This window comes from Hippocampus guttulatus, chromosome 9 (genome assembly GCF_054856545.1).
Source record: "Hippocampus guttulatus isolate MCC_2025c chromosome 9, RoL_Hgut_1.0, whole genome shotgun sequence".
Classification (NCBI taxonomy): domain Eukaryota; kingdom Metazoa; phylum Chordata; class Actinopteri; order Syngnathiformes; family Syngnathidae; genus Hippocampus; species Hippocampus guttulatus.
The window spans coordinates 10,079,341-10,101,350 of NC_141269.1; the positions used below are offsets into that span (position 1 = coordinate 10,079,341).

The 22,010-nt window shown below is 41.0% G+C and overlaps 2 protein-coding genes across 5 annotated transcripts in view; both read left to right on the forward strand.

Moving 5' to 3' along the window:
- The first annotated feature begins 1,018 nt into the window (after positions 1-1,018).
- On the forward strand, positions 1,019-9,764 carry pgm2 (phosphoglucomutase 2). Its single transcript, XM_086120702.1, has 13 exons — positions 1,019-1,216; positions 2,794-2,961; positions 3,457-3,648; positions 3,966-4,049; positions 4,124-4,317; positions 5,218-5,407; positions 5,486-5,583; positions 6,006-6,186; positions 6,274-6,367; positions 7,117-7,246; positions 7,572-7,767; positions 9,088-9,221; positions 9,300-9,764. Exons 1-13 carry the CDS (start codon positions 1,142-1,144, stop codon positions 9,400-9,402), a joined length of 1,839 nt encoding a protein of 612 aa, XP_085976828.1. The 5' UTR covers positions 1,019-1,141; the 3' UTR covers positions 9,403-9,764.
- A 453-nt stretch (positions 9,765-10,217) lies between these two features.
- tbc1d1 (TBC1 (tre-2/USP6, BUB2, cdc16) domain family, member 1) overlaps positions 10,218-22,010 on the forward strand; it is a 34,260-nt gene continuing 22,467 nt past the window's right edge. For 3 of the 4 annotated variants that reach the window (XM_086119711.1, XM_086119712.1, XM_086119713.1), the window contains exons 1-3: positions 10,218-10,363; positions 11,008-11,480; positions 20,646-21,248. In XM_086119711.1, coding sequence (XP_085975837.1) covers positions 11,016-11,480; positions 20,646-21,248 — 1,068 coding nt within the window. In that variant the 5' untranslated portion in view covers positions 10,218-10,363; positions 11,008-11,015. Of the gene's footprint in view, positions 10,364-11,007; positions 11,481-14,938; positions 15,181-20,645; positions 21,249-22,010 lie in introns of those variants that run through there. The other variant, XM_086119714.1, reaches the window with a different exon arrangement.

The window sequence follows — 22,010 nt, forward strand, 5'->3', positions numbered from 1 at the left end:
AGTACCGATACTTTTGATCCATTGTTAGGTGTCTTGGTCTCATGATGTCAAAATGTTAATGAACAGCATGATGAGGACGACTGTTTAAACACCCGCTCTAGTTGAACCAGGACATTTATTTATTCAATATCAAATACCTGCTGTGAATTTTGCAGTTAAACTCATTAGAGAAAACAACTTGTGCAAAATGTACTGAAACATTTAACAGTTGGACATGTGCATTCAAAAACTTAGAGAAGGTCGCATTAAGTTAACCTGTTGAGGTTTGAATGGCTCGTCCTTTTTTTAAATCCTGCATTCAAATTTGAAATTGGGATTGAGTTGATGCTGTATTCGTTAAAAAATTGTGTAAAATGTGTTGCACCTATGTTTAATTTTACCACAATACCACAATAAGTAATTGTTAATTAAATGTTGCAACAGCAATGGAAAAAAATACAAATGTCCTTGCGAACAAAAAATGTGTGTTTGTACAGTATAACTTCTCGGTCATACTGGTCAAGGTCATTTGCAAAGGTTGAGTTTAATTGTTTGGCGAATTTGTTGTTCTTTGTCTTGTTTTGAAGTGACAGGAGGAATTATGCTATTAGGCTGACGATATGCAAATGCAAACTCTCCTCACAAACCTCGAATCTACGAGCACTTTGATATCAAACCTCTAATTATGGCACTGACAAGTTCGCTCACCTTACGTGTGTCCGAGAAGCTGCGATCATTGTTATTACCACATTTTTGTTAAAGCATAAAGGCAACAAGTGAGGAACTCGTGACATTTGTTCATTCTTTACAGCGCCTCAAGTGGACAGTAATATTTAAACGGTCACCCCGACTTTCTAACGTAAAAGAATAGTGAAAGCATGATGAAATGTGAATTTCATATCAAGCGGGCAATGTTAACAACTCCAAATGATATTGTATTCTTGCTTATGTATAAAAAATGCTGGCCTTCATATGACGGTTCTCACCGATCAAAAAACAGGAAATTCTGTGTTTTCCCATACAACTTGAACGCAGCAGCTCGACCAGGCAGGGAGTCCGCATTAGCGTGTACACTTCCGAGTGGTGGATTATCTAGTGTCACATGGCGATTGCACTTTAAAAGAGAAGAGATCTTCCCTCCTGCATCGGCCAAAGCACCAACATGGAACACGGTATTTCCAAAACTGGAGACGCTAAACTGGATCAAGCTGTCAACCAATGGCTGCAATATGACAAGGTATGAAGACAGCTGACCTGTTAGCAACCACAGGAATCTATGATATCCTGTGATATTCCTGATGTTCATATAAAGTCTGCTGTATTTTTGACACATTATGGAGATGCAGATATTTTGTGACGAAACATCTAATGCTGTAAAAAAGTGGACTTTGTGAGGGCGCTACTTCCTCCAATGTTCGCTGGTCCTTTAGTGTTATGCGCTTCTGGCCTTCATTTAATTTACATTGATTAAACTCTAAATTCTAAACTCATGGGTCGTTGGTGTATCTTACATTAAATTCTAATCGCCAATCTCATGGTGATGACTAATTCGTCCCGAACTGTCCCTGTCTGTACGAGCACAGCAGGGCATCTTGGATAGGTAACTAGATGGACTCTTTCAACCCCCATAAAGGTAAAAAATCAAAAGTGTACTGCACTCATTGACTGGACAGAGCAAGTACAAGAGCTATATAATGAATTCTGCCTTTGCAGAGACATGCTCAGTTACTCGTAATTTATTTTCAGTGGGAGTTTGCTGAGACGCATGTTATATTTGTATTCTGTTTTTATTACACTTTCATGTTGTTTTTATTGTTTCATCATTATTAATAATTTAATTTTAGTTTTAATATTGTAGTAGAAATGGATCAACATCGGTGGCCTTGTGGTTGGCATCACAAGTCTGAGTTGGGTTCGAATCAGGACCCCAGCCAACCTGTGCGATCCTTTGCATGATCTCCCACTGCTTGATAAGATGAGATAAGGAAACCTTCATTTGTCTAACAATGGAGAAATTCCCATGGGCTTTCTCGCCATACCTGGCATCCTCCCTCATTCAAAATTCTCTGGTGTGAATAAAAGTGTGATTGATTGTATGTGTCCTGGTGACCATTCCAGGGTGTACCTTATCTCTTGCTGAAAGACAGCTGAGATAGATTCAAGCTCACGATTGAATCAATTAAAAAGGACTATGGAAAATGGATGGATGCATCACCATTTGTGTTACTCATATGACTGTGAAAAAAATACAAATCTCGTTGGGAATTAAAGTAAAACGTGCTGCTATTGCACAAAACAAGAAAAATTTATAATCTGCAATTTCCTTTCATCTCCATCCTTCTTGAAAAGCACACTGAGCTGTCCTAGTACAAACAGACATGGAAGATAGGAATGTTCAATGGATGGTATACACATTGTGTGTAATACGTGTAACGTGCATGCAAGCACGTGGTTAGCACAAGCAGTCAGTTATTGCCTCCCAATTGACAAGGAATGTCACTAATAATGTCGATTGGAAAATGGGCGCAGATTCCCCAGGAGTCAGCACTGACATAAATTGAGTCAGGTCCTGGCTAAAGCTGGAAGCCTGCAACTAACCATTATTTTAATAATCAATAAGTCTGTATTATATTTTTCAATCACTCGATGAATTGGATAAAATAATTGTTTAAAAATGTCCATCCTTTTTCTAAATTACTGGACTTTATTTCACATTGGCATTGCAGAAAAGTGGCACAAAAGGTTGCTGCGCACGCCAACATTTTGACCCAAACATCACCATTTTGGTTTTACATGTGTGTTTTCACTCCCTAGAATCCAAAGACAGTGTCTGCGGTAGAGAAGCTGCTAAAAGACGGCGCCGTTGAGACGCTAAAGAAATATTTCTCATCCAGGATGGAGTTTGGTACGGCAGGTCTTAGGGCAGCCATGGGCCCCGGCATTGCTTGTATGAATGACCTCACTATCATCCAGACTACACAGGTTTGTTAATGCCTATTGTACGCACACACACGCACACGCACACACACACGCACATTGGGGCCGTCCACCTGTTTTGCTACTCCATGTTCTATTTTGTCTGAAATTCCCAAGGTAGACAGACAAAACATTTTTTTGGTTTGTCTTTATCCGTCTCACGAACAAATTCCCTTCAAAGGTTTGGTGGAGGATTTGTGAATGAGTGACCTTGTTTTGCAAGAAAGTGTGCCTGTGTTAGGAATCGAGTGAGGAGGAACTGGCTCATTAATAAAGTGCAAATTTTGATTGGAAGATGCATGACTAAAAGGATCAGTTTTATCATTCAGGATGAAGAATTTTATTCTAAAATCATAATTTAAAAGGTGCAAATTTAAAGTGTTCTTTTGTGTGGTCAATAAAAAGTCTTTTCTGTCTATGTGGAGGAATGAGCTAAACATTGATTTGAAGTCATACTGCCCACTTGTATTCAACTCATTTTTTATTGTTCTCACTCGACAGGGCTTCTGTCGCTACCTGGAGGAACATTTTGGGAACGTCAAGGAGCGAGGAGTGGTGATCGGCTACGATCACCGAGCCCACCCTCCCAGCGGGGGCAGCAGCAAGCAGTTTGCCCGACTGGCTGCAGCTGTGTTCATCAGCCGAGGGGTTCCTGTGCACCTCTTCTCTGTCATCACGCCTACTCCCTTTGTGGTAACGTGCCCTTTCATTCTCCCTTTTTACAACTACTTAAATGACTTCATGACTTCATCGCCAACATAGTTTATGTCACAGTATAGCACAGTCAAGCACACTTCTGGTACGTGATAACTGGGGCAAAAGTAAGCAAGATCAAATTCCATTCGCAAAGCACACTTTTGACTACACATGACATAACATCCAATATAGCTGATCGGCTTGGCTTTGCGCGCCCCTTAACGTTATGTTTTGAATGCATCTGCTGAGATGTTAATCCAGTTTGAGAAAACTAGGCTAATCTTTGCTGGTGTTATTTTTTATTTTTTTTCTAGCCTTTCACAGTTTCACACCTCGATCTATGTGCTGGTATTATGGTGACTGCCTCACACAACCCCAAACAAGACAATGGCTACAAGGTAACACCGCATTTAAACTTATTTGTTTTTATTTGAAGAATGTGCTCATTTTAGAACTGTTTCCTCTAATTTAGGTGTACTGGGCCAACGGTGCCCAGATTGTGTCCCCTCATGACAAAGGCATCGCCAAAGCCATCGAGGAAAATCTGGAACCTTGGTCAGAGTCCTGGAATACGGAGAGTGCCCTGAAGAGCCCCTTGCTCAAAGACCCCTATCAGGATATCCACGTAAACTACTTCAAGGCCATTCAGAAACACTGCCTTCACAGGTAGTCACATAAATAGCAAACAAGTGGACAATTTTTTTTTTTTAATACCGAAAGCAAAGAATTGTCCACATTAAAATGCATCCATCCAATTTTCTAATCCGCTTATCCTCACAAGAGTGTGTGCCGGAGCCTCTCCAAGCTGTCTTCGGGCAATAGGCATAGTACACTCTTAGGTGGTTGCCAGCCAATCGCAGGGCACACATAGACGAACAACCATTTGTGCTAACAGTCACACCAAGGCCTAATTTAGAATGTTCCATCAGCTTGCCATACATGTTTTTGGAACGTGGGAGGAACCGGAGTACCCGGACAAAACCCAGGCAGGCACGGTGAGAACATGCAAACTCCACACAGGAAGGCCCGGAGTGGGAATCGAACCCTGCACCTCTGCACTGCATGTGAGGCGGACTTGCTAACCAGTCGACCACCATGCTGCCCGTTAAAATGCATTTCATATTAAAATTATATCACACAAATGAAGAATTAGTACCATCATGTTAAATGTACATGCCATTCATGAAGAATGCCAAAATGCAGAGCTTATTGTCTTATTGTCTTTGCCTTTCAGCTGCTAACCCCAGCCACACTTTTCTTTAGATCAGGCAAGATTTTAAAAGGATCTGAATTAAGCTTTATAATGTAAAAAATGTAGTTATATTCGCAACACACACCAGTAAACACAACGGGAAATCTTAAACCCTCTTGTTTTTTTGTTTTTTTTTTAAGTACCTGTCTTCATGTTGTGCATATAGCCTGTTTTGCACATGAAACCTCCATATACTAAAGTATGCTAACACCTATGCAAAATATGTTGTTCCCATATGCAAGGTATGCCACATTACATTGTTAAAACGCAATCACATTCAAAGTAGTGGGTGTGGGCCTTTTTTTTCCTTCCAGGGAATTAAACAAGACTTCTGAGGTGAAAATTGTACACACATCAGTGCACGGCGTTGGCCACACCTTTGTGCAGTCAGCTTTCAAGGCCTTTGACCTTCACCCACCTTACGCCGTGGCGGAACAGAAAGACCCGGACCCAGAGTTCCCCACTGTGAAATACCCCAATCCAGAGGAGGGGGAGGGAGTTTTGGTATGCACAGAACAGTCACCCAAGCATGTGGACAATCATGTTATGTCGGTGCTGTGAATTTGTGGATGTGCTTTGCAGACCCTCTCCTTTTCTTTGGCTGAGACGGAGCGGGCCACTGTGGTGTTGGCCAATGACCCGGATGCTGATCGGCTGGCTGTTGCTGAAAGGCAGGAAAGGTGTGTTTATATGCGTACATGATGACTCAGGATTTTTAAAATTTTATTTTTATTTATTTATGTATTTTTAACATTACAGTATATAAAGAGCTTTTGTCTTTGACTGGCAACCATTTCAAGGCATGCCTTGCCGAAGTCTGCTCAGATCTGCACTCAATGCACACAGGATAAGTGGTATTGAAAATGGGTGGATTTATATGTAGAAGTAAACATTTACAGATACAGTTCACCTATTGGTAAATCTTAAGCCGACGATCAATATGGGTGAGCACACGGCATATGCGTGGATTTTCTTTTTGGAGGTTAAATTAATTTGGAAATGTCATAAATGTACCGGTAGTTTGGACAATGTCTTTAAATGTGGAAATCATCAGAAAGGTAAAAATGTTTTGGCCAAACATTGTATTCTTCCTGTCTGCTAGTGGACAGTGGCGAGTGTTTAGCGGTAACGAGCTGGGAGCGTTACTGGGCTGGTGGATGTTCCACTGTTGGAAAGAGCAAACCCCAGATGCTGGTGCTGTGAAAAACGTCTACATGTTGGCCAGCACTGTTTCATCCAAGATTCTGCGTGCCATCGCTCTCAAGGAAGGCTTTCACTTTGAGGTAACGGATACGCATCTCAAAAATGCCATTTTTGGCATGGCCTTTCACTTGGAAATACTGGTTTAATTTAGAGCGACTTTCAAATAGGAAACACTGACAGGGTTCAAATGGATGGCAAACAGAGCACGAGACCTTTTGGATCGAGGCAAGACTGTTCTGTTTGCCTTTGAGGAGGCCATCGGTAAACGCACACGCTCACACTCACACTATTAGCTGAACAGCATATATTGCCAAACTACGGAAAACAGAAACTGACCAAACCAGAAGAGTCCAGTTTCTTTGTGGATATTTTTACTTTGATTACTGACAATCTATGAGAACATAAAGGAAAAAAAAAAAACCACCGTTTTTTTAGCACTCTTATCAAGTATTTTATTGATGTTGTGACACTAAATTAATAATGACTTTGGCAATCAACCTATTGAGGTAATGATATAATACAGGGGATCTCCTGATTCGGTCTTTGTGGTTTTCAATTACAGTAATCCTGATTATGCTTCTGGTGTCACAAGCTAGTTTTATTTGTGACCTCACAAATGTCCATGTGATTTAGATTTAGTACAGCTTCCTGTTGATTTTCTTTCACAAGACCTAAAACGAGCTGCCAGTCGTTACAAATCACTGACAGACATTTGAATTGGGAAGTCCTCCTTTGAGAGCCAATGGTGTGACTTCACACATGATGATGGGTGCCAGTAAAAAAAAAAGGAAAAAATCTACCAGCGATTCTGAATAGGAATAGCAGTATAGACAATGGATGGCTCAGCTTTTGTCATTACTGTATACCAGCGGAATGACTTTCAGAACCTGATCAAACTGAATATAGCTGTTACAGCACATTGCTATATCCTGTTTATTGTGTTGAAAGTCAAAGCAGCAACAGTCATCAAATTGCATTGCACGTTGTGTGTGCGTACATGCGTGTTGCAGGGTACATGTGCAGTCCCTCAGTGTTGGACAAAGACGGAGTGAGCGCCGCTGCGATAGCAGGAGAGATGGTTTCCTACCTGGCTGCTAAACAGAAGAGTCTTTCTCAGCAACTCACAGCCATCTATGAAGAGTAAGATTGCACAGTTACACATTGAATATTATCCCCGCCAAGCACTTTGCACTGCTGCCAAAGTAGCTTAACTAGAAAACTCATCAATTTTCATTCAATGAAAACGCCTGAAGTGGATTAATCAATAGCAAACAAGCAACGTTAAAACAATAAATACATAAAAATGAAAGTTTCCAACTTTGGCACGTAAATAAATATTTAATTGTATTAATATTAATTTAACCCAATACCGCTTGAAGACATGTGGCCTGTCAATGTGACATTAGGACTGCAAGCTGCGACAGCGAATCTACTCTCTCTCTCTCTCGCAACCTCTCTCTCTCAGGTATGGTTACCACCTCAGTAAGAACTCCTACTTCATATGCCATGACCAAGGTGTGATCCGCAGCTTGTTTGAGCGCCTGCGCAATTTCGGAAGCGGCGGCAAGGACTCCTACCCGAGTAAATGTGGTCCCTTCTCTATCACTGCTGTCCGTGACTTGACCACCGGCTACGACAGCAACCAGCCTGATAACAAGGCTGTACGTATCAACCTTGTTTATTCTTATCTTTTTTTTTTTTTTAAACATGCTATTTGAGGTAATAGATGCTTGTTTGTTAAAAAAAATGCAGGTAAAAGCATCATCACAAAATGTGAAAAAAAACTCAAGAGGCTGCTGAGACCTCGGACAATACCTCACCTCAAACCTTTCTAGACAATTACACTGGCAACTGAATTTTACACACCAGTGTTTCCCAAAATTTAATAAGCCAAGGCAAAAAATTTAACGGCACAACACCAAGGAAAAATGTCAAAAAAGAATATCGTGTGGCACAGTGGTTGACTGCTTAGCACGTCGGTCGACTGGTTTGCACGTCCATCTCACAGTGCTGAGGTGTAGGGTTCGATTCCGGCTCCGCCCTTCCTGTGTGGAGTTTGCATGTTCTCACCATGCCTGTGTGGGTTTTCTCCGGGTAATTCGGTTTTCTTTGAACATTTTTAAAACATGCGTGATAGATTAATGGAACCCTCTCAATTGTCCCGAGGTGTGGTTGTGATCGCGAATGCTTGTTTGTCTATATGTGCCTTGCGATTGGCTGGCAACCAATTCAGGGTTTTCCCCTCGCCTACTGCCTGAAGACAGCTGGGATAGCCTCCAGCACGCCCGCGACCCTTGTGAGGATAAGCGCATTAGAAAATGAATGGATGGGAGAATATCTTGAAATTATAATGGTCTCCTCTCAATTGTCTGTACAAATTTATGTACAAGCTTTTATTCTGTTCTGTGAATGGCAACAGCTTGATGCACTGGTTAATTTTACTTTCTGTCATCTAGTAATGGAGGAGCGTGTCATTGTTCTGCTTGTCACTATGTTGCTGGCATTCTACATCGAGGGACAAAGACACATTTGTAATAAATAACTTTTTTTGGTTTTCTGACCAATTAAGTAAAATTAGATAATGTTCCGGCAGCACATCAGAGGATCTCTCAACAGGTGTTTGATTCCTGGATTCACCAAAACATTTCCTGGTTCAATTAAAAAAAGAATATTGTTTTATTATTAAACAGTCCTCTTCCACTTGCTTTTCATCTTTTGACGGCATGAGACAAAGACAACACCTAACAAACGATCAGCAGTATTTCATCATTGCGAGTATTCCAAGCAGATGTTTTCAGAGGGAGGTAGCCGCTGAGCTCAGTGTCCCAGTGTCACCAGCAGAGTCACAGGAAGACAAAATACCAGTACACGAATATCGGCCACCTCACATCCTCTACTACGTGTAGTTGCGTAAATGCCTTTCTTTTCTTTTCTTCCTTATCCTTAATCCTTTATTCTCTGCCACATTGTCTGGTCCCCAGATTCTTCCCACCTCCCGTTCCAGTCAGATGATCACATTCACTTTCTCCAACGGGGGCGTGGCCACCATGAGAACCAGCGGCACCGAACCCAAAATCAAATATTACACCGAGCTGTGTGCAGCCCCTGGTAACAGGTACAAAAAGTACAATCACACCCAACTAATGTCCGAGAAATTTGCTCATTCTGGCATAATGACATAATCTGTTGACAGTGATTTGGAGCACCTGAAGAAGGAACTGGACCAGCTAGTTGAGGCCATCATTGAAAACTTCTTTGAGCCACTGAAGAACAAACTGCAACCAAAGCCAGAATAGAACTGATGTGTTCAATCACATAATGTTATTATGTCTGTCTTGATTACAAATTTGGCGTCACACAGACCAGAGGACCAGAAGCGACGAGAACGACATTCCTTATGGCTTGAATCGCACCAAAAGCTACATTATCTTTCAAAGATTTTTAAGTTGGCCATTTTTTAACAGACTTGGGATTCTTTATGTTCTTAATTTAAATGGGCTCTGGAGCTTTTTGGTCGGTTGTTCAACTGTCTTGATGCACACCGTACATTTTCAGCTGTTACGATGTGTCGTGAAGTTATTGGGACTTCTTTCACATGAACAGATAGCTTTTCCTGTTTTCTCTGTGTAATGTGGTAATAAACATATTTTATTCCGTTGATCCTGATATTTTTGTATTTATATTTTTAATATCTTTTTTCTTTCTCTAACACACTTAGTAATGGTGTTGATAGTAATGGTATTGACGGTATCCAATAGACTACATGATAAATATTTCACATGCAGATAGTTCACCTTTCTCTCTTTTTTTAAAGAGGCATGCAAATACATCATGAGTTCCAACCACTGTGTCATGAAATTTCATCAGTTGGCCAGCGAGAAACGATCAAATCAAGACATCGGTCATCATACGTCGTAATTAATTATGACTTTTTTTTCGTTCATCAAAACTTCATTATCAAAAATGATAGTTAGGTGCACTGTCTGTATAATGTATCGCGCTGTATACACTTGACTTGGGTATTCGTGGGCGTGCCCTGAGTATTGTGCACGCAGGCTCCACGCAGTCGTCATGTGTCCTGGCCTGGTGGTTTGTGGAGGCAGAGAGGAACCTAAATTTAACTCAACTAATCACTACACAACACCAACCCCACCGTCTCCTCTCCTGGTTCGTTTACGCGGCTGTGTTCACGGGGTCACGAATTCCGCGGGATCTCTGGACTCGACCCGGCTTTCTTCCGCGTCAAAATATAAACAAGTAAGGAGATCGGAGAAAGAGATTTGTTTGTTGCAATTTTTTTGTTCGATATTGTTTAAAACGTGTTATTCGCAAGGCGACGATTCGATGGGTAATATGAAGTTGTAGTACCACAAGTGTACTACTAAATAGCATCTTTTTGATGGGTTGTTGACAGTTATGCCACAAAAGATTTTACTGTGGACATCATGAGTATCATGATGCTGTCCTATATGATTTCATAATTACAGAATGGTTGTTTCTCCAAGTCAATTCATGAGGGAATTGTAGATATTCTGCCATGTTTTGTCAATTTTGTCAATGTTGAAGGGGAGATCGACCTTCATTTGTTTCTAAATAAGATCCCGGCATTCGTGCGTGCGTGCCCTTGTCACGGTGTTAAGTGCAAACAACACCAGGTGATCATTTCAGCACACCCTCTGAATGACCACCCATCAACCCCCTGCGCTTCCAAATACTGTCAAGGGCAGCAAATTGGAAAATATTTATGGGGGCACCCTGTTAATTGTGGAAAATTTGCTGCCTTTGGTATTTGACAATTGTTTTCTGTTACATTTGCTAGTTGATTTGAATTTGATTAATTGTTCTGTCTCAGTCTGTGTGCGCTCCTTTAAAGTGTAATTTCTCCATATTTTACTTTGCAGAAAGAACCATGAATGGACTTTATTTTGAAGTGAAACCCACAAGGAATATCTCCCATGGGGTTCATTTGTCTTCTGAGTACAATCCATCCATTTCTTCTGAGATGACTTGTGACGATATGATGGAGGAGGCAGTGGAGGAAGCGCAGTACAAACTGACATTAATCGGCTCTCTCCCGGTCCATCGTATGACCACCATGGCGATGCTACCCTGGGTGGTGGCCAACATTAGCAGGTCACAGGAGCCCGGTCCAACTGTGTCGCTATGCGTGTCGCCGTCGTGGGTGCGATGTGTTTGTGTGCGGACCGAAGGGCTGCTCTGGGACCCCCTGACGCACACTGTGCTGTTTGAGTGCCCACCCCACCAGGTGACCAAGCTCATTCACAATAGCCAGGAGCCTAGCAGTTTTGGATGCCTGCTCAGAGATGCTCCATCCTGTGCCTGTTACGTGTTCAAGTGTCAGGACAGCAACAAGGTAAATGTATGTGTAGCTGTACAGTGAAAAAAAAAGACTGACTGTTTACATCTGTTCGCTGTAAAGCTCACTAAATGTGTTATCTTTTTTGGTGTTATCTTTTTTGGTGCTCTTTCTGGAGTACCATGAATTGCCGCCAATGCTGTTGCTCAAATGAACAAACAACAGAGGTCTTCTTAGAGCTCGAGCATTGCTACTTGGAGGAGTTTGAAACACTCGGTGAGAGGTTTGGCCAATCTTATTCAAACTGAAACAAACCTCAGAACTGAGGTACACGTCAAACATTCATTCACTGTGCTGAATTCTTCCATCTCTTTAAAATACATTAAAATAATCTTATTTCAAAATAACAACTTTGAACTTTTGTCAAATGTCAAATACTCAGAGTGAAAATTCAGTGCTCGTAGTTTATGAGCAATATTGTATTATGTATGCCTATGATACGTAACAATGAGGTAGCATGCAGCCAGCATGCACATTACCTGTGCGGTGCACTGTAAACATGTCAGTGTGTATACATAAACAGTATCACTAGAGTACGAACGTTTTTTGTTTTTGGAATGCTTCATATCAGCTTTACCATAACTGACTACACTAACACAACATATTTGAAATAAAACAACCACATAGTGATTAAAGTGTAGGTATTCATCTTGGATTGAAGTGATTTCATGAAACTATGACATTTACTATTTAAGAATTACAGTACTCCCATTATATGCAAAGTACCTCCATGTGGTATTCCACAGGTGTCTATTCTCAGAGACCCCTATTTTAATCTATAAAAAATTGTTATGTCCTCCCTGTGCTTGCATGGGATTTCTCTAGCAGCTAGGTGTCCTCCTACATTCCACAAACATGCTTCTGAGGTAAACCAAAGACTCTAACCATCTGTAAAGTGCGGTTACTCTTTGCCAATGTTCCTTGCAATTGACTGTCGACCAGTTCAAGTGTGTACTCCCAATAAGTGTCACAATACTGGCTACTTAGTACAAAGTAGGAGAGGAATAGTAGTTAGGAATACTATTGGCCTTATCTTGCTATACGATCTTAACACAGGCTGCGTATTGTTTTGATATTTGTCTTGGGTTTGCGGGGTTTTCGTGTTTAGTACAAGCTCAGAACAATTTGTACCAAGCAGGATGTCCAACTATGTTACTATGGAGACTATTTCCTGTGGCCCTGCGGCTTTTGTGATGTTTGTTGTACAGTTTGGTAGTGTGTGGGTGTCTGGAGGGAGAAGGGGGGAGGGCTGACCACCTGTCACACTACTCTGTCACTGACATTGGTTTTGATCACACTCACACACAGAGGTTTCTGTGGTCCCTGGGCGCAGCTGTTAGGCTTTGAACTCTTACCTAAAATTTAATCAGCAGCAAGTACCAATGTCACATTAAAAAATGCACACACTCAGACCTATAAACATATTTACAAAGAAATAATGAGCCAAAAGAAGGCTCCAATCCTGCGACCCTCAAATGACCTTTTCACCGGGATGTCACACTAACGTCCTTTGTCAGTACCAGATGTTGATCGAGCTGCAAGACTGTATCAGGGTCCTTTGGTGACCTGTGCTCCTGCTGATGGCATCTTGCTTTATATGTCTGTAAAACATTTCTTTGCCTTTATGTTTGTTTCCCCTGGATGTCGTGTTTGTATGTTCTGAGTAACACCTGGGAATTTAAATAACGACACAGAGCTGTTCTGTAAATTGTGGCATTCAGGGAAGATGTATTTTTTTGGGTGCTGGCATTGCTAGCTAGCTACCTTTCTGCAAGCTGTTGTAGTAGAACAAAAGTGCTCAGTTGTTAGATTGTGAAGAAGAGGCAAAGTTACACCACTGAATTGAGTACTACACAGTTCTCAGCTTTTGCATGTTTTGAGCAATTATCTTCACACAAGTTTAACTCATGTTTATCTACCTAGCTGAAATTGAATTGTTGATCTTATTTTTCCTTGTGCCCATTACTGCCACCTTGTAAGGTGACATCACAAACATTGAAAAAAAACACACAGACACAAACATTTTAGGTAAATTACCCCTTTCGATGCTGACTGAGCTGAGGTTTTACGGTGACAGTTAGTGGTGCGCTTGTAAAATTTGGTTTGTTCAATTTTTGAAATTACTATTAGAAAAACCACTAGGTGTCACTATTACCTGTTGTTTGCCGGGATTTGTTTTTCTTTCATTCAATTCCAGTTGCACAGTTAATGCAGTATTAATCTGACGAACAAATTGATTTCGTTTTCTTAAGTATACATTGGTGTTGATCGTATATGTTTTCCCGTTATTTATTTTTTTCATTCCATTTGTCAAGAGGCTAATAAAAACTGTCTACTAAATAGATTATGGTCTCTTATCACAGCAATCAGAAATCAGTAAATCCATCAGACAGTAAATTCTCTTATGCGTTTCATTGTTGTACAGTATAAGATTTGATGGATGCTGATTAAGTGAGAGGTAGCGGTTCGGAAAATGCATGCATGGATGGAGGGATTATTTTATATCACGCAAACATTATTTTTGTGTGATTTAGAAGTATTTATCCGCCATCCATTATACTGCTTGTCCTCATTTGAGTTGTTGAGCCGGACCGTATCTCAGATGATTTATGTGCAAGAAATGGGGTACATGCTTGACTGGTTGCCAGTCCACTGAGAGGTACATGTAAAAAAAAAAGGCTTGACACTCAAATTCAGATGGACAATATCGAGCCTACAATTAACCCAAAGTTCATATGAGTGCAACATGCCAACTCCACGCAGGAAAACTGGATTGAGGCCAAATTTGTCCAACTCAAAGAAGGCATGTGGTTTCTTTCTGACCTTCGGGTTGAGCGAACGCTGGCGCGTTTTGGCTGCCGCTGCTCAACCCGTATTGTTTTTTTTTTGTTTTTTTGTTATTGTAAAGTGTCCTTGGGTGTCTTGAAAGGCGCTTATAAATAAAATGTATTATTATTATTATTATTATTATTTTTATATTGCAAATGGGGGACCCCAAAAACAGACACTTGTGTAACTCCAATGGCAGTCCTTTAAATTTGTGAAATCCATTCAATTAAAACTGAACAACCAACCCTCACTCTTAAAAATGCATATAAAAAGTGTTAAATAAAATAAAATGTATGAACTAGTTCGGCATAATATAACTGCAAATTGTTGGACGGTTGTAAATACTGTACTGTATATCCCAGGTGGTTTGTTCTCCTGATTGGGTGTGTTCCACACAGGAAATGTTTTATATTTATTGCCCAGTGTAACGGTGCAATTACTTCTGCCGGCACCGCCCACTGGAGATTTGAGTGAGGGTCTTTCCTCTTATTGGTGGATTTAGCCGCATTATATTTTTGTGTTACCCGGATTGAAGACGGAAGAAACTCCGCTTCATGTACAAAACAAACACACCACCCGTGTCACGTGCGAGGGAGAATGTGTAAAAAACGACTGGGTGGTCTTACTTTGGAAGGTAAAAAACGGATGTTTGGCTGACAGTTGTTGGCAAATTTGACGCTTAATCTCAGACTCCTCGGAGTTTGGGAGCGAGATTAATTTTGCAATGAAATAATTTGGAGCAGGGTTTTTTTTTTTGTTTTTGAACAATTTAACAACATTCGCCGTGTATACCGAGTTTATGGCTCATGGGATGAAAGCGCGACTCCAGCGACTCAACCTGTTCAACACCAAGCAGGGACCCAAAGATGTAAGTAGAGCTCTGGGAAGTTTTTCCTGAACTTTATGGCACAGGGAGAAGTGGACTGTTTAGGCTAACAGTAGCCGACGCCGCTTCTGCTCGTTGAGAGTGGCATACTGTCGCACTTGGACATTTATGTCGAGTTTATGGCCGTTTATGTTTAAATGTAAACCGCACTAATTACACAACGTGACTACCGAATGGTCACCACCTGCCGTGTAATATTGAATACTGTTTTCATTTTGAATAGTAGCATGATAGCTAACGTAATCACTTGACTTTAGCATCACCGAGCTCAAATTTGGGAACTTTTTATCTAAGTGTTGCTGTTACCACAGGTGGCAAAAATATTCATTTTGGGTTTAGCAATTAACATAGGCAATTATAGATATTTTGTGGGGGGTCTCCATCACTTGCATTTTCATACTATTTGCGTTATGGATAGTGAGCCTTCACTGCACTCCTTGGTGTGGCATATGTACTGGATGTGGTTAGGACAGCCAAAGATCCAATCATTAGGTTCCAAACAAACTTGACTGCGGTTTGGTTGTGGTGGGAAAGCAATTCTGAAACAATCCAATGGTTTCTTGTGACGTAGTTTGATTTGCTTGGATTATATGGTGTGGAAAAACAATGCAAACCATAAGGGAATGCAAGTATACAAACTCACAAGATAACAAATTTGTGCACCCAACGCAAAAATGTCAGCCTGCCTTGGAGGTACAAAAATATAACATTGATACTTATAAAGTCTCGTTAGGAAATAAACAAAAATGTTGTCTTTCATCAGTATCAATCTGCACAAGTGAAAATCCACTGCGCAGAAGCCAAATGCAAGAAAGAACCCATCACTGATTCATGGTGATATCACCTCCAGAGACATTGTGTAAATGCAAGCGTTTCACACCTCGTTTGCTGTTTTTGTGCACTTCATTAGTCACTCGGGTTCATTGGAGAACCTGTACCACCATCCAATTTGGTCCAAAACAAAAATGAAATTTTGGCCCATTTTCAGTGGCTCTGATCTAGAAATTTACATTGGCTCGGTCAGGACAGCATCTGAAGGTGGGTAGTGGCACGACACCGTGGCTTCGTGTCCACGGTCCATCGGGCCACTGCTGATGTTGAACACTGGATATTTATAACTGAAATGTCAAAATATTCCAGTTTTTCCTAGCCACAAAGACTTCTTTTTAAACCCTCCATCTCACGTCTCCCTTTCTTGTTACACATTCTGTGAAGTGTAACAAAACTACCGCGTTAGCTAGCTGCGTCGTCGTGTTTTTACATTCACGCTAATCATAAATTACTGTTGTTAATGCTCATCATCATTATTTGAAGCCACTACTGGATCAAGGCACTGTGGTTATCACTGAGACTTTGTGGTTTAATTTCTTCTTCAAGAGTTGATTGGGACTCAGCAGAAAACTTTAAATTCAATGCCAAGTTGTCAACAAATTGTACCACCATTGATATAATTACAATGCTTTCCTTATCTTGCTAGGTTTTTTTGTTTTTTGTTTTTTTTTAATGACCTAAACTGGTTCCTCCTTCAAAATAGTGATGTCAGTGTTTCTCCTCTAGCAAAACATTTCAATGATGTTTCCTGATCTCTTGTTTCACTCTTGCTGTCCTGTCTGCAATGTGCCTCCTGAACTTTGAGCCGGTATTGGCTCTGGCTGTGCTTCAGAAGGCACATGACTAGGGAGCTACCCAAGTGGGACAGTATGCTGACTTGTGAGGATTCACTAAGCTAGACAGAATGTGGACACATTTCAAAGCTAGGTTTTTATTCCCACACCTGCTTTTTGGCATTTTCTTTTGACATTTAAAAATACTTTGGGGCCACCGCATTCCACATGAGGTTTTACTGCATTGTCATTGCCTTTTCACCTTGTTACCCTGTAAGTGAATGGCCAATGAAGTAAAGAGGAGTGGAGTGTAAATACATGGACACAATTCAGGATCTCAGTGATTTTTTTTTTTGAAAAAAAAAACACATCCTTACACATCAGTCTTCCCGATATTTATAATCTATTAAATGTGTTGTGGTTTATTTATTTATTTTGTGCTCTTTTGTGTCAGGAAATGGTGTAAGCTTATTGCTTGATAACTAATCCACAAGTGCACATATTTTTTTGTTTTTTTGGTGGGGGGGTTCATTTCTTACGGTAATTCACGTTTCTTCATCCAACCATCTATTATCCAAACCACTTTTCCTCATGTTATCAAATTAATATTCTTTGTCTTTTTTTTGGAGGGGGGGGGGGTAATTTCTTTATAATTCATACCGTGTATATGCCAGCATTATGGCAATACCACATGATATATTTTTGCATGTTTAGGTCTCAGAAACTAAATGTGTAGTTTGGGTCTTGAGCTGAAAAAGTTCAGGAATCTCCTTTATTCACTATCCTCACCCTTTGATAAACACTGAAACTTTTGTTGTTTGTCGGCCCGGATTGCAGTTTCTCATTCGCAGTGGTGGTACTTGTGTAACTTCCCTCTTTTTGAGGGCACACTAACAGTAGCTCTATTTAACGCTGGCTTCGCGCAAGACTGTATGCTTTTTTAGTTCTGCTCCTCTGTGAGAACCCATGACTGTGGATAGACACACTCAGGCAGTGTCGAGCTGACTTCCTGCTACAGATCCCCCTTCATGGACATGTTTGTTGAACTTCCAGCCAACGTGTCCCTTTCAATGTGAAGTCGTGTCTTCACTCTCCTTTACTAATGTCTCCCTTCAAACTGGGTCTTTCTGAATTTTTGGCAGTCTGTGTTGTAGCATCTCTGCCTTCACGGCCTTAACTGTGCTATGGAATACTTGTATTGTTCTTCCACCAGTTTTACACAAAACATACACTTTGGATCTTGTCCAAATGTGTGGAATATCATTTGTTTTGGTATGTCTGTTGTACCATATCATTCTCTTTGTCTGTGGTGCCATATCATTCTGATGTGTTTATACGACTTTGAGAAATCTGATTGCGTTTCAGTCTGACATCCATCCATCCATTTTCTAATGTGCTTATCCTCACAAGTGTCGCGGTTGTGCAGAAGCCTATCCCAGCTCTTTTCATACAGTAGACGGGGTATAACCTGAACTGTTTGCAAGCCAATTGCAGGGGTTACTTGAGAAAAACGTTTTTTTTTTCAACTTTATTTATAAAACAAATGTGGTGAGTATTATGCCCTAGTGCAAATCTCTTGCACATGACTGCAAAATATCAAAGTCTAGTATGTTGCCGCAGGACTCGTCATTGTTTTGGAGTATGTTTGCACAGGTGCAGCGATTCTCACGTTGGTGGGGAAATGGCCCAGTTCAAAATTAAGATTTTCAAACAGAAACTGCTGACAAAACAAATTACTCTTGGGCTTATCTGTGAGCTTTCGTCTTAAGACTGAATGTGTGGTTGCTCTAATGCCTAATAGATGATAAGAAGTAGCTGATAGCATCCTTTGTATCAGTTCAAGAAGTCGAGAACTTTGTACATTGTGTAATTGAGTTGATTTTGTTTTGTTTTTTTGGTACGTGGGCAATACTGGAAGCATCGAGACTTCTTGGTTTCTTTACTTCCTTTCTCTGCGGCTCTATATCTTTTAAGGCAGTGTTTGTGACTTATAAATAGAGATTGGAAGAGGTCAATCAAATAAGGGTTGTTGTTGGAGCACAGATAAGTAATGCACTGCTCACATGCCAGCATGATTTAAAAAGAAATAGAATTGAGGCTTCAGAGTAAGAAACACATTGTTGCTGATATCTCCAAAGTGTGGGCAGTGAACAGAGAATTTTACAACCCCAAACTGAAAAACAGCCGCATTCCTTTTCAGGTCGAGAGCATCCATTTTACTTTAGGCCAGTGGTTCTTAACCTGGGTTCAATCGAACCCTCGGGGTTCGGTGAAGCCTCTGCCATGGAGGTTAAGACGTACCCGACTCATCATGTGAATTAGTGGTGACACGCCCGCTTGGCCATCACTGGCTGCAGATGATCACATGACATTGCTTGTCCAATCAGTGCTGTGGGTAAATTTAGTTCGCTCAGTAGTCAACGTGTGACTGTCGTGATAGTACGTCGTCAAACAAACAAACAAAAAAATGTTTTTTATGTCTTGAATTTGTAAAAAGGCATACGGGTATGTTTTGTTTTTTCACGAATGAAGGGTTCGATGAATGTGCATATGAACTGGTTGGGTTCGGTACCTCTAACAAGGTTAAGAACCACTGCTTTAGGCATTCAGCTAATAATACCAGCTTAACATGAAAACAAAGTGTGCTTCTGGAGCTATAATCGGAAAGGCTATTGTTCTGAATACAGCCACAAAAACCTCCTTGCCCCGACAAGACAGAGCAGGATCTGGCAAGAAAGAAGTCAGCAGTTGTAATTGGTGCTCAGCTACCTCACATGAATGACATCACTCATGTGACTCAACCAAATCCACTTCCTCCACTGTCTTCTTTGCTGTGGTGGTGCAATATTGCAAGGACAATCTGCACAGGCATGTGAGGATCAAATGTTCCCCTGTGACTTTGTTATCATAAAGGAGGTTGTGACATATAGATCAATTGAATGCGTGTTTTCGACTGAACCACTATACGACCTAAATGGAAACCGCGGGTTTCTGCTATTTGTGAATATGAGCATTTTCAGCACACACATCTGATAGCTGATTGATGTCTTTTATATTTTAAAACTTTTCAAAAAAGTCATGGAGACACATTTTTGTATGGTGTGTTTTTCCTAATAGGCCCCCACTAATAACTCAGAATAAATCGTTCTCAAATTAATCTTACAAAAATGTTTCCATAGAGCTGCCAAGCTCTACTTACTTTGACTAGCAAAGTGCATTAAATTATGCAATTTTACCTTGATGTATGCTGGTACAAATTGTCAGTAAAAATACAAGTACTAAAGTAGACGTCAAGATACCAACATTTTGACCTCAATATTGTCCCTGCCTAAAGTACCTCAGTACCGGTACTGAAACATTATCATGGCGGAACCCTACGCTTGTGATTGATGGAAAAAATAATAAAAAGATGGATAAAAAAATAAAAAGATTCACTACTGACAGGCCCTAAACGAAACTTAAGTACTAGTGCATAGCATCCCGTAAAGAAAAGAAGACCTTGTATTACACTTCTGCTGCAAATGATTGTACATTGATATTTAGGTGACCTGCCAAGTTCAAAAACACAAATACGGTACATAAAAAATGCAAGTCCATTACTCCCTTTGCTCAACTCAAATGTCTTGTGACCATCACCATAAGAATGTTGCGAACTGACATGATGTCAAATTGATTGCTGAACTATTTCTACACCAAAAACTGCTGGGATGCATGTGTGCAATTGCTTAAAAGATGCACGAGATAGTGTTTAGTATTTGAAAAAAAAAGATATGATCCATCCGCATGCATCTCAAATTTGAACACTTGAGCTTACCATTCATAGTGCAAGTTTGTGTGTTTCAGGTCCCTGAAATCATCAGTACACTACGGCAAGCTGGCAAAAGCTCTGCACGCAATGATGACACTTTTACCATTCCCAACAAGACCATGGCAGACCCTGGAGACCCCAAGCCATTGGAAACACACATCACCTTTTCTTCTCTTCCCGCAGCAGGTTCTGTGGCGAACAACCCTGCCCTGTCCCCGACAACCTTTGCCAAAAAGTTTGAGGTGCTCTTTTGCGGCCGTGTGACTGTTGCTCACAAGAAGGCCCCCCCTGCTCTAATTGACGAATGCATTGAGAAGTTCAGCCAGCTAGCTCAGGGCTCAGGGACCACAAAAAAAGGGGTAAATGCCGGGGGATTAGTCGGTGGACTGAAGAGGGCATTAGCTTTCCAGTCTAACGGACTGGGGAGTCCTACTTTAGGTAACGGTGCTACCGGGAGCCCCACCAACGGAAAACGCCCATTGCTGTTCAAACGGGACCCCAGCTTCCCATCTCTGCAGGCCCTGGATGAGAATGGACTCTCACCAGAGATCTCTCATGCCAAAACTACAGATGCACTCACTCACTCACCTGGGGTGCAGCCCACCAGCCTTCAGGAGAACAGGACCATGCTGTTTACGGTACGGTTACGGCCTGAAGAATATCCACTACGAGCCTTCGAGAACTCACACCAGTAAATACAACATGAAATCTGGGTTCATAGTTGGGCCAGACAAGTAATCCAGTAAAATTCAACAGTGTGCATGTGCATGATTTTCAGTTGACATTAATATTGCAACCAGATTGCTGCATTTATTTTTTACTCAGTGCTATCCATGCTTTAACAATTGGATAATGCCTGTTAGGAGCATAAATTGGGTTCATTGACACCCATATTTGTTTGTTTTATAAAAATGATAAAATACCCCATACAACCACACCCTTAGGACACAAATATATCACAGTATTTTGGCAAGTGTGACGATTTGTTTTGCATATGGCGCATTTTGGGGTTGCAAGAAAGGATAATGAGCGATAGTAGAGTGTAAACCTGGGCAGCAGAAAATAAGTGGGAACGAACAAAAAGCAGATACTGGCATGACTCAGCTCCACCAGTGCTGACTGCTGCTGAACATGAGCCAGGGCACGCAGTCGTTGTTGACCTTTCGTTGACCTTAGTCACCCCCTGCCAGCACAAATGTTCCTGTTTATCTATCATAGAGGAAATGGCCTGCGCTGACAAGGGAAACCAACAGACCTCTTTGCTTTTGCTCCTCGTCACACACCATCATAGCATTCTTTTAGTCTCCTGCTCCAGGATGGAGACGGTGACCTCATTGTGGTGATATCATTTCACGTTTGTCTTTCCGATGAAGACTCATTAAATCCATGGCTTCTGCTCG

Excerpts from the sequence above, each read along its gene's own strand:
- pgm2 (XM_086120702.1), top strand. The coding sequence starts at position 1,142 with ATGGAACACGGTATTTCCAAAACTGGAGACGCTAAACTGGATCAAGCT. Across the intron at positions 1,217-2,793 it reads AATGGCTGCAATATGACAAG|AATCCAAAGACAGTGTCTGC; the intron begins GTATGAAGACAG and ends TTCACTCCCTAG. Across the intron at positions 3,649-3,965 it reads TCACGCCTACTCCCTTTGTG|CCTTTCACAGTTTCACACCT; the intron begins GTAACGTGCCCT and ends TTTTTTTTCTAG.